Below are 14,811 nucleotides of genomic sequence, written 5' to 3'. Positions count from 1 at the left end.
AAAGTAAAGGAATAGGTACTTCTCTAAGGGGCGGATTTTCAGAGCCCTGCTCGCGTAAATCCGCCCAAAACCGGGCGGATTTACGCGAGCAGGGCCCTGCGCGCCGGGAAGCCTATTTTACATAGGCCTCCCGGCGCGCGCAGAGCCCCGGGACTCGCGTAAGTCCCGGGGTTCTCCGAGGGGGGCGTGTCGGGGGCGTGTCGGGGGGCGGGCCCGGTCGTCGCGGCGTTTCGGGAGCGTGTCGGCAGCGTTTTGGGGGCGGGTACGGGGGCGTGGCTACGGCCTGGGGCGGTCCGGGGGCGTGGCCGCGCCCTCCGTACCCGCTCCCAGGTCGCGGCCCGGCACGCAGGAGGCCCGCTCGCGCGCGGGGATTTGTTTTGCACCTGGAGCGCAAACAAAAGTAGGCTATTCGCGCGCCTTTTAAAATCCGCCCCTAAGAATGTACCACATTTGTCTTAATCTTAATTGAAAGCCTTTATTAAATAGACTCAAATAGATAACATACAAGCCGATACAGTACAGTGCGCTCCGGTGGAGCGAACTGTTAACTGGCATTTGGACGCGCGTTTTTGACGCGCTACCTTTACCCCTTATTCAGTAAGGGGTAATAGCACATCGAAAATGCGCGTCCAACCCCCCCGAGACTAATAGTGCCCACAACATGCAAATGCATGTTGATGGCCCTATTAGTCATTCCTGCGCGATACAGTAAGTAAAATATGCAGCCAAACCGCACATTTTACTTTAAGAAATTAGCGTCTACCCAAAGGTAAGCGTTAATTTCTACCGGCGCCGGGGAAGTGCACAGAAAAGCAGTAAAAACTGCTTTTCTGTGCACTCTCTGACTTAATATCATGGCGATATTAAGTCTGAGGTCCCAAAAGTTAAAAAAAAGTAAAAAATTTTAAAAAAAAAATTTTAAATCAGCCCGCGGCTCGTGGGTTGAAAACCGGATGCTCAATTTTGCCGGCGTCCAGTTTCCAAATCCGTGGCTGTCAGCGGACTCGAGAACCGATGCTGGCAAATTGAGTGTCGGCTGTCAAACCCGCTGACAGCCACCGCTCCTGTCCAAAAAGAGGTGCTAGGGATGCGCTAGTGTCCCTAGCGCCTTTTTTTACCGCGGGCCCTAATTTAAATATTTTGGTTTACTGAATCGTGCGCACAGGGCACGATTCAGTAAACGATTCAGGGCACTGGCCTGTGCACGCGCCGGGAGAGCAGGCGCTCGCACACTCTCCCGAGAACTTTACTGTATCGGCCTGATAGTCAATAGAGATGGATTGAACATGAAAAACAAACAGCTTGTAACATCTTCTTGAAGACAAGTCCAATCCTTTACATTTTGAGTGTTTGGAACAGAGCTGCTGCTCAGTGAACCAGTATATAAGTGTTTATCTGCAACTGGGAGTCTGAAATCTGTTTTGGACTCAAAGTATCAATATAGATGCATTACTGTTTCACATGATAGTTCCTTTTTGTATTTTATTTGAGAAATAATCTCCTGCTGATAGTTGGGTACACCTTAATTCAATGAAAGTAAAACTGAGACCATCATACATTATCCATTCAGTTCAGAGATGCTACATTTTGGGCATGACTTATTTTCTGTAGGACAGTACTTAGCTGTTGTGTTGGAAAAGATTTAAGTGCAAATCTGTGGAAGGTATTCTTGACTCAAGTGATTCTAAATTGGGGCCTCATGGGAGCGACTTAGAATGATGACATCACACTTTCTGATTGGCCTAAGCTTGGTATTCTGTATATTCCCATGACTGATATACCAGTGATTTCCTGCTCTTTCTTGTTTGGGACCCAGTTTGCCATGGAAGAATCATGAGACCCCCTTTAAGCTCAGAAGCCAAAATTCAAATCACATTCATTTTCAGAATTTGTGTTTCTCTTACATTCTCTTACTTTGATTGTTGTAGAACTAAATTGTATCTGTTTATTCTTGCCAGGATTGATAATTCATATTAAAAGAAAGCCATACCTTGCCGAAAATACACAGGGAGGGTAATTTCAAACAGCTGCCTAAAAATGTCGGCAAAAACACATCTAAGTTACATGTGTAAGTGCACTTTGAAAAATATTCCCCCAAAACTAACCCACTAAAACTAAGTTTCATCTGCTGTTTGGTATGCAGAATTTTTTCTTGAAAATTTACTCACAGGAATCTCAACTTTCAAACGTATCTGTGTGGCCTCATATACATGCATCTAAGGATCTGTGGAGATTTGATCAAGTATTTTAAAGGTTGCGTGGTTTAAATTAGGCTTTTCTTCCGCCCCCCCCACCCCAGTACACGCACACTTTTCAGTACATGCAATGTTTTGTGCATACTGGGACAGGCTTATTACAAAATGGCCCTGGAATTTCTTTGCCAGGGATGTGATCAGGTTGGCCTCCCTGATTATGGCCCCTATCAGAGGAGTAATGTGTAAAGATCAGCACTGAGCAAGCCTGGGTAGGACTAGGGCATAGAATTTAATTGTTGAGCTTCTTATCTCCAGGAGGTAAGTAACTAGAGGGAAGTAAGGGGTCAAAAATCAAATTGAGAGGGCAACCAGGGTGCATCTGTAAAATGACATGGATATACTGGGGTAATGTGCAGTCCCATATCTAGAACCATGGGAGCTGTCTAGCTCTGCACGAAGCGTTAGAGTATAGTACCAATACCCTTATGGCATTAGGAAAACTCCAGAGGTGGTGGCGGTGGGTAAAGGGCATCCAAGGCTACAGCTCTTAGCATTAAATTGTCATTAGCAATGACAAGCTTTGTGTGGGGGGGAGGAGGAGGTGGGAATCTAACGGCATATATGGATGTTGTAAGGGAACAAGAAGAGCTACTGTTAGTGTGGGTCAAAGGTTAGCTGGCATGACTGGAAATCTGCCATTGTGGATGTGGATCATACAACTAAGAGCATATCATTCTAACTTTTCATCACTTGGAGGGGGAATGGCTGGAGCATATCAAGCAGGAGTGAGCCTGAGGTAAATTAATTTAATGCTTTCTTGGGAAATGTCAACATAGTCTTTCTATTTACTACTTCCATCACATATCCCACTATTTCCCTGTCAGCCAACACAACTCTGTCACAGCCTACAACTCAAAGTATCATCCTGCACATAAGGCGCCATCCTTCTAGAACCCATAGAACTTTTCTGCTTTCAGACAGCAACCAATGAGGGCCCTAGGTTCTACGGTCTGGAAAAACAAATAAGAATGGGGTAAATTGCTGATGTGGTGGTGACTACCCTTAACCAATAAGCTTGATACTTTTGACACAACTCAACATTGCTCTCTGCTTCAACAGCAAGGGGTAACAGGGAATTGGATTCAAACAGCAGCCAATGAAGTCCCGACTTTTACAGTCTGGGAATCTATTAAGCATGGAGGTACCTGCACAGTGCAGCAGATAGTATCATAAGCTTGCTGGGCAGATTGGATAGACCATTTGGCCTTTTTCTGCTGTCACTTCTATATTTCTGTGATTAGAGGTTTCTCTCCTTCTCTTCTTCATTATTGGGTGCCATAAGATGAGTATAATGTCTCTTTGGAGGAGGCAGGTTTTAGGTTTTGATCACATTATGGAGTATGCAACAGGCTAATAAGATGTTGCAGACCTTTCTTGGGTTGCAGAGAATACATCCCTCTGATCTTTCCAGGTAGTGGTAAAGGGGCAGATTTGTAAACAGTGCGCGTGGGGTACATTTGTGCGCGCTACCCGGCGCGCACAAATGTACCCCCAATTTTATAAAATGCACGTGCTGCCACGCACATGTTATAAAATCCGGGGTCGGCGCACACAAGGGGGTGCACACTTATGCAGCTTGCACGCCCCAAGCCCTAGGGGAGCCCCGATAGCTTTCCCCGTTCCCTCCGAAACTCACTGTCAGGAACTGGCAGCCCAGGGATGTTGGATGGCCAAAGAGGCCCTCTGGATCATCAATCGCCTGGAAGCACAGGCAGTCCAGTTGGCGTGCTTGCAGTTCAGTCACAGACTACATGGTTGAGCGGTCCGCATGATGTCAGACAATGTGACAACAGTGGATTCCATGAATCACCAGGGAGGAACCAAGAGCCAGCTAGTGTGGCTAGAAATAGACCAACTTATGGTATGATGGAAGGACATCTCCAGATGATCTTGGCCTCCCACATCGCAGGAAAACCCAATGTGAGATCAGACATTCTCAGCAGGGAGTGTATGGACCCTGGAAAGTGGGTGTTGTCCGCCAAGGCATTTCAGCTGAGAATAAATTGTTGTGGGCCTTCCATCCCTAGACTTGCTGATGACATCTTGGAATTTGAAGGTTCCTTGCTTCTTCAATTGCAGGAGAGATCTGTGGTCCCTGGGGATCTGTGCTCTTATACAGGCCTGGCTGGAAAATGGGTTGCTGTATGCCTTTCCTCTGTGGCCTTTGGTGGGCAGGATCATTTGTAGAATTAAAGACCAGAGGGGGCTAGTACTCCTGGTGGGTCCAGATTGGCCCAGGCATCCATGGTATGCAGATCTGCGGAGACTCCTGGTAGAGAAACCCCTTCGTCTTCCGCCGCACAGGGATCTGTTGCAGCAGGGGCTGGTTCTTCATGAGGATCCAACTTGGTTCTGTCTTATGGTTTGGCCCTTAAGAAGACTCACCTGTTGAAACATGGATATTCTTCTGCAGTGATTGCTACCTTGAATCATGCTTGGAAGTTCTCCACCTCTCTAGCATATGTGCGGGTTTGGAGAGTGTTTGAGGCGTGGTTCAGTTAAGATCCCACTTATTCTGGATTTTTGCAGGATGTGTTGAATAATGGATTGGCCCTTAATTCCTTGATGGTTCAGGTTGTGGCTCTTGCATGTTTCAGAGGCATGGTGAATGGTGTCCTCATATTGTCCCATCCTGATATGGCCCGTTTCTTGAAGGGGGTGAAGCATCTTCGGTCTCCTTTGAGGTTGCCGGTTCCCTTGTGGAGTCTTAATTTGGTGCTGGATGTTTTGGCGGGCCCTACATTTTGACCACTGTGCAACCTTTCCTTGCAATTATTGACGTTGAAGACATTGGCTATATGGTATGCATGTCAAATTTCCAAGCTGCAGGCTTTGTCTTGCTGTGAGCTTTTCCTTCGGGTGACTCCAGGGGCATCACAGCTGGGTACCATTCCATCCTTCTTGCCTAAGGTGTTTTCAGAGTTTCATTTGAATCAGTCCATTTCTTTGCCATCCCTGGATAAGGTGAGGGATGCAGAGGAGTATCTCCTCCTGCATTCTTTGGATGTCAAGAGACTTGTCATGCAGTTTCTGGAGGTTTCTAAACCTTTCCGAAAGATGGATCGCCTGTTTGTCCTTCATGGTGGAAGGAAGCAGGGCGATCTAGCTCCCCTATGAGGAAAGACTAAAGAGGTTAGGACTTTTCAGCTTGGAGAAGAGACGGCTGAGGGGGGATATGATAGAGATGTTTAAAATCATGAGAGGTCTAGAATGGGTAGATGTGAATCGGTTATTTACTCTTTTAGAAAATAGAAAGATTAGGGGGCGCTCCATGAAGTTAGCATGAGGCACATTTAAAACTAATCGGAGAAAGTTCTTTTTTACTCAGTGCACAATTAAACTCTGGACTTTGTTGCCAGAGGATGTGGTTAGTGCAGTTAGTATAGCTGTGTTTAAAAAAGGATTGGATAAGTTCTTGGAGGAGAAGTCCATTACCTGCTATTAAGTTCACTTAGAGAATAGCCACTGCCATTAGCAATGGTAACATGGAATAAACTTAGTTTTTGGGTACTTGCCAGGTTCTTATGGCCTGGATTGGCCACTGTTGGAAACAGGATGCTGGGTTTGATGGACCCTTGGCCTGACCCAGTATGGCATTTTCTTATGTTCTTAAAAGCTGTTGCCTACTCAGGTTAGGGCTCATGCGGTATCAAGGGCAGAGGTTAGTTTGTTGTCTCCTGTCAATATCTGCCGAGCTGCAATGTGGTTTTCCTTACATACTTTTTACAGGTTTTATCGTCTGGATGTGCAGGCCCAGGAGGATGCAGCCTTTGCACGTGCAGTGTTGACTGGATCATGGGTAGCCTCCCATCTTCTTTGGGAGTAGCTTTGGTACTTCCCACTGGTCCTGAGTCCATCTGTCTAAATGCTAGGAAATGGAAAAATTATTTACCTGGTAATTTTGTTTTCCTTAATGTAGACAGATGGAATCAGCTTCCCGCCCTCGGCTGCCAAATGATTGTGTCAATAATCCTCCTATGGGGCTATAGATCCCAAGGGATTACTGGTAAGAGTTCATCCAGTCCCTAGATTTTGGAACCTATGTTCTTCCTTGAGTTCAATTTTATTGTTGGTTGAGTACAGTTCTGGTTGACTGTTTTTAATCAAGTTTTTTGCTAGTCTGTCCACAATTGCTTATGAAGAGAATACTGGTGGGCTGGGGTCACGGCAGGAGTATATATATTATGAAGTCAGCTTGCTCTATCTCCATCTACTGGCAGGAGAGCATAATCCACTGTTCCTGAGTTCATCTGTCTACACTAAGGAAAACAAAATTATTAGGTAAGTAACTTTTCCATTGTCTATGTGGGAAAGATATATACTGATGTGGTTTCCTGAGGCATGCAGCCAGAAACTGATCTATACATAGGGAGATGGCTGACTTGTTTATTCCAGCCATGACCCCTAAAGATGCTAGAAGGTACCAATTGCAAAAAATGCCAGGGTTGTAGTGATCTTGAGGAGCATGGCATGGCCTCTCTGAGTGGAAGGGTGCAGGTCTTGCTCTAACTGCGGGCCTAGGTATAGTATGGTTTCCTTGTTTTCAGCCCCAGTTGCCTGAGTGACTTACACATTCACTCTCAGACATCCACTGAAAGATCTCCCCTCCCCTAAGAAATGGAAGCAAGCCTGGACTCAGACAGGTCACATCCAAAAAAAACATTAACATAACATGCCAAACAAACTTATAGGCAAGGACAACGATTTCCCATTTAGCACCCCAGACATTCCCCCTTTACTCCTAGCAAACTGCCCTGTCCGCTCACCGCAAGAAGGCAGCACACCAAACAGGCCCAAAATGAAAATGAAAGTTTGAACTTGGCATGTTAAATAGCAGGTGTAAAAGCATATTTTATTTATTTTTATTTTAAAACTTTTCTATACCATTGCTAAGTTAAATACTGTCGCAACGGTTTACATGTAGGCACATATTTAATGTAGGTAAAAGTGTACAATAGTACATTCTAACAGGTGCCAGCAAAGGTTCGGTTACAATATATCATTAGACATAGTCATTTAGCAAAGTAGTTCATGACACATTCTTGATGACTTACACATGTACATTCATTATAAAACAGAAAAGGATGCGCGAGTATCCAAACCATGTCTGACACGCTCACTTTAATGTGCTTACTTTAATGTGAGATCACATGAGTTTGCATGTTCCATGTGTACATTGAGCATACGCGTGTACAAGGCATTTCTGCGCAAGAAACCCCTTTGAAAATGTTTTCCATGGAAGGTAATTTTCATAGGGTTATGCAGGGGTTGTGTATGTCAAATTAGCATATATGCACATAAGTAGTACATATACAGAAATCTGGTATTTTATAAACCTTGAGAGTACATGCATAAATGTTAACCGGGGGGGGAAGAGGCAGTTTAAGGTCATTCCGGGGAGGATTCAGAAGTACGTGCAGAAGTTATTTTGTAAATGGTATACGCACATAAATTATCGACCTTGTCTGTACACTTTTACACCTTCCAATTGACTTGCTCAGTTGTTGTTGTTGTTATTATCTATTCAGTTTGATTGACTACCCTTGTTTCTTTTGTAGTTTTTGGGTGGGAGGTCAGAGTGTGCAGGTGGGGGTTCAGGGAGAAATGCTGGAGGGTCTAGGTGAACTGTTGGAGGTATCAGCAAAGTAGTAATCCCAGGCACGTGTACAAGTAAGTATTTTCTGAACTGGAGGGCGTGCATACTCTATAAAATACCCATCTCCATATTTATTTCTGGGTTGGTACATTTATTTATTTATTTAAAAGTATTTATATACCGCTTTTCAAAACAGGGTATCTTGTCAAAACGGTTTACAATAAGAATAAAATAAAATAAGTGAAAAGAGCTTAAAAAATAATATAAAAATACATAAAACTGATATATACCTTAAAGGTAAAATAAAATATTAACAAAAATGGCTATTAATGGAGCTGGGCCAGAATTCAAGTTGTAATCAGGAAGGGTAGCGGGTGGGGGGGGGGTTTGAAATAAAAGGAAAAATGAAATAAAGTTATGGGGGTTGAGAAAGATACTAGGTTGTGGGATAATGTTGAGTTGTTTGTGGAGGAGTATTGAATGCACATTATTACAATTACTTTAGTGTGTAAAATACATGCTTTGTTTATAAAATGGATAGAGAAAATATGCGGTTAACTGCATTAAAAATATAATGCACTGAAATAGGTGCGTGCTTTTGAGGTAGAAATACATGTTTTTTAAAAACTGTGCTCATCGGATTGCAAAGTTGGTGGGATATTCAGTGGTGCAGCCATACTATTGAATGTAGATCGCTATCTTAAAGATAACTGGATAAGTTTATCCAGCTAACTTTAGGTCAGCTCTATATCATGAGCAGAGTTACCCAGATAACTTATCTGGCTAACCTAACTCCTCCAAAAAAAAAAAAAAAAGCCAGCAGAATACTCTTAAGTTATCTGGCTAAAATATTCAGAAGTTGACATTTAGACAAATAACTTGTAAGTTATCTGGCTAAATGCATCTGAATATTGACTTCTTTATAAATAAATACTGGCATAAATATTAGCACATAGAAGGCCCACTGATGCATGCAAATGGTATATCATGGACAGTTTTGAAAGATGGGCTCATACTTTATAAAATCTTGCAGTATGTGCACAAGCTCAAACCCCTCTCCAGGTCTGCCCCCAGGAACATCTCCATTCAGTCTGGGTGAAATTATACTTCAACATGTCATGCGCATTAAGTTGATCTGCCATTTGGAGGAGTAATGTTATAAAAGACCATTTCTGCACATAAAGCAGTGTTTTATACTGATCTATACATAGGGAGATGGCTGACTTGTTTATTCCTGTCCTGACCCCTAAAGATACTAGAAGGTACCAATCGCAAAAAATACTAGGGTTGTAGTGATCTTGAGGAGCATGGCATGGCCTCTCTGAGTGCTCCAGCCATATAACTATACTATTGTAAACCGGCGTGATGTGTCCTACGAATGTCGGTATATTAAAAATTCATAAATAAATAAATAGATACTATCAGCCATATAACTCCTTTAACCAAAGACGAAATATGATGATTTAATATTGCTGAAATATTTTTTATGATTTTTATTTTATTATATGTTGTAAATCACAATGAGCATTTTTAATTAGTTGTGATATATAAATTAAATATATAAATCAATCACATAAAATGTCATTGAATATATATATATATATATATATATATATAAAATTCCTCATGTAGGTCTTAATCCAGGCAACAAATATAGAAAGAATGGGACATGCTAGATAGGAAACACAAGCTAGGATAAATGATCAAGGAGTAAACATTTATCTGGATAGATATGAGACGGGAGATTTTCAGTCATCTGGGGGACATATGGACAAGTGAAAAGTGACCTCGAGGCCATGGGAGCTTACTTGAACAGGTTGAGATCACTAAAATGTATACTGCATGTTCCTTATTTATGATGTTTCTAATACTGGCTGGAATCTAAAGTTCAAATCCCACTTCTCCCACTGACTTTGGGAAGTCATCATATCTTCCATGGTCTCTGGTATCCACTTTGGAATGAATTTTCAAAGGGGTTCAGCGCATAAAAAATAACATGCATGTGTGTAAGTAGCATGTACAAGTATACAGTATATGCTATTTTCGGTTTCACGCATACCTTTTACCATGGGGAGGGGAGGGAAGAGATATAGTGTAGGGGCATTCTGGGACGTGATTCAAAAGTACACATGGGAGTAGCTATTTTGTAAGTGAACTTGTTAGTTCACTTCTACACCAGCTCATTGACTCATGCAGGTCTGTTGTTTGTCTGTTGTTAACATGTCTGTTGTTTACAGTTTTTGTGCTCCACATGTTCATTTATGCATGGAAATGCTGTACCCACAAATAGATTTGAAAGTAGAACATTTGATTGTAAGGACTCTGGGGCAGGGATTTATCATTACTGAATACTTGCAATGATTGTACAAATACTACATGCATCCAGTAGTTCTACAGAATAAGTATTATTGGTAGATTTACAATGTAAATAATGATTTCAAGAATTTGTAATTCTTACTATCAACGTCTTAGTGAGTTAGGAACATTCTATTTTTGGCTTATTCACTGGGGCATTAACTTCAAGAAAATATCTCCTTCCCCCATCAATTATGATTAATTTCTTCGTAAATGACAAAGCCAAAATATTGACATTTTGATGCTTGGTGAAAGATTCTGACTTCTCGTGCTGTCTTGTATATCTCTGGATAATACCTTGTTTTCATAATTCTACCAATACATTCCATTTCCAAGTTAAGCATATATGTAGCTTCATGAGTATAATTTGTGTATGCATTATTATTAATTTAATTTCAAACTTGTCTAAGTGTTTCTGAATTAGTTTTTAGTGATTTAGCTGTCGTTCTGTCGTTACTGTGCTAATTCAGGCCTTACTGTTCAACTTCTTAATTGTAAACTCCTTTTACTGTTTTGATTGTATGCTGCCATTCATATATATTGTACACCATCTTGAGTACATTTCTTATTCTAAGAGGCAGGGAATAAATCCAAATAATGAATAAAATGGTAATTATGCAGTTAAATGTGCATGTTTCTGAATGAACTATTTTATTTTTCTAGCTCCACAGGGCTTCTGGCCTTAACAAGTTGGGAGACCAAACCGCCATGGTAAGAATAATTCAGTAATTTCAGGCAACTTGTTTAATTAAATGCTTTTTGTAGCAATGAGATAAAATGTTTTTCTTTTTATGTAATATTTTTTTATCAGATAACTGCCATATTGCAATCACGTTTGGCTAGGACATCATTTGATAAGAACAGGTAGGTGTTTTTTTAAATAGTTTGCTTGAATTCATTGAATTCTTTTTAAATTGTAAATAGAACATTGCCTAATGAATTAAAGTGGGCTTGCAGAGCCAGATTTCTTCTTGGGCACAGTAGGCCTGTCCATAGGGGCACCATCATCATGATTTTCATCCTCCCTCCTTTCTTCTCTCCCTCCAGCAGACTAAATAGAAATATGACAATAGAAAAACACCATGTGGCCTATGTTTCATATTTCTATGTTAATACTACAAGTACTTATCACTTCTATAGCGTTACTAGATGTACACTGCACTGTTCAATCACAGGAATAATTCAGACAGACAAACATAGAATTAGGGAGCTTCATTTAAGATGGGAAATGGTTAGAACCAACAAGAGTATGATCAGGAGAACCAGGTTTTAAATTTAAAAGTTGCCTCAAAAAAGTGGGATTTTAGACTGGATTTGAATAAGGCCAGGTAGGGAGCATGACACATCCACTAGGAGCTTACTTTAAATTCGGCTAATCCAGAATACTACATTTCCTGGCGTGTAGCCAGATGGACTCAGTACAAATGGGATATCCGCGTGCTAGCAGTTGGAGACTGATCTGACGTCAGCACGGGGGCGTATATATCCCCACAGGAAGCGTAGCTATTCAGTAATTTCCGTTTCCAAAGCAGTTTGGAGTGCCTGCACGCTAGTTGAGCGTGCTTTCCAAGACTACTTTAATTTTTCTCTTTTCTTATCATTCTTCACGAGGATCCGGCTCAATTCTCTCTTACGGTATGGCCCTTGAGAGGGCTAGATTGAAGAAAAGGGGTTACTCGGAGCCCGTGATTGATACCCTCCTCCGAGCTCGCAAGTTTTCCACATCCCTCACATACATCCGGATCTGGAGAGTATTTGAAGCATGGTGCGACACTCACGGCACCAATCCACATGCAACCACAATCCCTATTGTGTTGGATTTCCTGCAGGATGGACTTCAGAAGGGTCTCTCCCTCAGCTCCATCAAGGTTCAGGTGGCTGCGCTGTCTTGCTATGGTCCCAGGAGGGATGGCAAGACCATCGCCAAGCACCGGGATGTTTCTCGCTTCCTGCAGGGAGTCAAGCATATTCGTCCGCCACTGAAGTGGCCTGTACCTTTGTGGAACCTCAACCTTGTTTTGGATTTCCTCGCAGGATCCACCTTCAGACCCCTTCGGGGCCTGTCTCTTCGTTCTCTCACCTTGAAGATGGTATTCTTGCTGGCGGTGTGTTCGGCACGCCGCATCTCCGAGTTACAGGCACTATCCTGCCATGATCCCTTTCTCAGAATCACTCCAGAGGCTATCCATCTTCGTACGGTTCCCTCCTTTCTACCTAAGGTAGTTTCACAGTTTCATCTTAATCAGACTATATCCCTGCCTACCACAGCGGGGCTGAAGGAATCTGAAGAAGGGCGTTTATTGCGCCATCTCGACATTGGCAGATTGCTGCCCAGATATTTGGCACTTACACAAGACCTACGAAAGACGGACCATCTGTTCGTCCTGCACAGCGGGAAGAGACAAGGTGAAGCGGCCTCTCGGCCCACCATCGCCCGCTGGATTAAAGAAGTTATCCGGGCAGCTTATGTTGAGGCTGGAAAGTCCCTGCCTCTACAAGTCAAGGCTCATTCTACCAGAGCTCAAGCGGCATCCTGGGCGGAATCCAGGATGCTCTCGCCTGCGGAAATCTGTAAAGCAGCGATGTGGTCCTCCCTCCATACCTTTTCCAGATTCTACCGTCTGGATGTCCAGGCCAGGGAGGACTCAGCATTTGCCAGGGCGGTGTTACATGGGCCTCAGGCAGCCTCCCGCCCAGGTGGGGAGTAAAGCTTTGGTACATCCCATTTGTACTGAGTCCATCTGGCTACACGCCAGGAAATGTTGGGATTACTACCTGATAATCCCCTTTTCCTTAGTGTAGACAGATGGACTCAGCATCCCACCCTGCTGCCTGCGTACATGGGTATCACCAATTCAAGGTAAGCCATGTCATCTGTTTCCATAAGAGCGTACACTCTACCAGGTGTCCATGCCTTCCGGTTGGGAATGCTGGCGGTCTCCAGCTACTATCAATCGGTCAGGGGACTCCTGTTTCACTTTTTAACTGAGCGTCAGTACACACATCTCTAACAGCTTTTGCAAGGAAGATTACTGAATAGCTACGCTTCCTGTGGGGATATATACGCCCCCGTGCTGACGTCAGATCCGTCTCCAACTGCTAGCACGCGGATACTATCCCATTTGTACTGAGTCCATCTGTCTACACTAAGGAAAAGGGGATTATCAGGTAGTAATCCCAACATTATGAATGTTAGAAGAATGCAAATGGCAAGACCTTTCCTGCAAAAGTACTTTACAGAGCCACATTTAAAATTCGTATCCTAGTCTTTAAGGCCCTAACAGGAAATGGACCTGAATACTTAACACAAGTGACCTATATAAACTATTCCCAGGATACTAAAGATCCTCTCAAGGAACCTCCCTACTTATATCTTGCTGAAGGAAATCAAACAATCTGACATATGACAACGGGCTTTTGTGGGGTCAGCCCTACCCTTTGGAATTCTCTCCCAGATGAGCTCCACCTGACTCATGACAACCATCATTTCCAGAAGCAGGTGACAGCCTGGCTCTTCTATCAGTCTTTTTAGATGTCTAATCCTCTGATCAATCTACCTCAGATACATCCGATAAGTCAGACACAATGCCCTACATGGATACCAATATGAAATTGAAGCCCATTAACTCTACCCCTTCTCCCTTCCAGCCTTTATGCAGTCATAGCACATATGACTTTATCTTGCTGTTAATGTATTGTACTTGATGTCTCCTTTTTTTTGAGTCACTGTACCTTTGCCACTAACTGTAAGATCTACTTATTTATTTTTTTATTATTTTTTTTTATTTTAAAACATTTCTTACCTGCCTTCTTACATTCAAGGCGGGGTACATCATAACATCCAAAATCAGTTGCATTAAAACAAACCATAGTAAAAATAGCATACATCAGAACAATAAAACAAACAAATTTAAAAAAGCATATTTCATAACAGAACATAATGACATGAAATTAAAGCGTGGAGGCCACATAACATATTTTAACATTCAAATGCCTGCTTAAATAGGTGGGTCTTTAGGACCTTCTTAAAGAACTTGAGCTGCTTCAAATTTCAAATTTCCTTAGGGTGTGTGTTCCAAAGTGTTGGGCCTGCTATTGGTTTCATCTAGGTGAGCCGCCTTAGGCGAAGAAGTATTTAACAAATTTTGGCTGGATAAGCGCAAGTTCTGGTGAGAGTGAACAATGGTAGCCAGTTTATATTGTATCTGATAAGGTGTAATGTGTTCGCGAATTGGCGAACCAGTTAATAGATATGCATGGAATTCTGGATGATTTGAAGAGGACAAGTGGCATATATTGGGAGACCTATGAATAGCAAATTGCAGTAATCAATACCAGAGAAAAGAAGTTTGCAGAACAGTGCGAAAATCCTTGGCATCAAGAAATGGTTTAAGTTGTCTTAATAATCTAAGTTTGTGATAAGAAGTTTGTACTAGACCATTGATGTAGTTACTCATTGCTAGTGCTGGATCAATTAGTACAACAAGATTCCGGAGAGATTCACCTTGCTTTGCCTACTGTTTTAATTACATGTATCTTGTCCCCAGAAAGGAATGCCGGTTTCTTGGTAGGGCTCAAGAAAAATTGGGTTAAGCAGATAGTGTA

General features: G+C 42.4%; 1 protein-coding gene across 1 annotated transcript in view; it reads left to right on the top strand.

The window, feature by feature from the left end:
- Positions 1-14,811, top strand: part of NSMAF (neutral sphingomyelinase activation associated factor) — a 267,295-nt gene that overhangs the window by 83,352 nt on the left and 169,132 nt on the right. Inside the window, exons 8-9 of the mRNA XM_029591349.1 lie at positions 10,870-10,917; positions 11,018-11,070. Coding sequence (XP_029447209.1) covers positions 10,870-10,917; positions 11,018-11,070 — 101 coding nt within the window. The remainder of the gene's footprint in view (positions 1-10,869; positions 10,918-11,017; positions 11,071-14,811) is intronic.

This window comes from Rhinatrema bivittatum, chromosome 2 (genome assembly GCF_901001135.1).
Source record: "Rhinatrema bivittatum chromosome 2, aRhiBiv1.1, whole genome shotgun sequence".
NCBI classification, from domain to species: Eukaryota; Metazoa; Chordata; class Amphibia; order Gymnophiona; family Rhinatrematidae; genus Rhinatrema; species Rhinatrema bivittatum.
The sequence above is the reverse complement of the archived record's forward strand: the minus strand, read 5'-3'. Positions and strand labels throughout refer to the sequence as shown.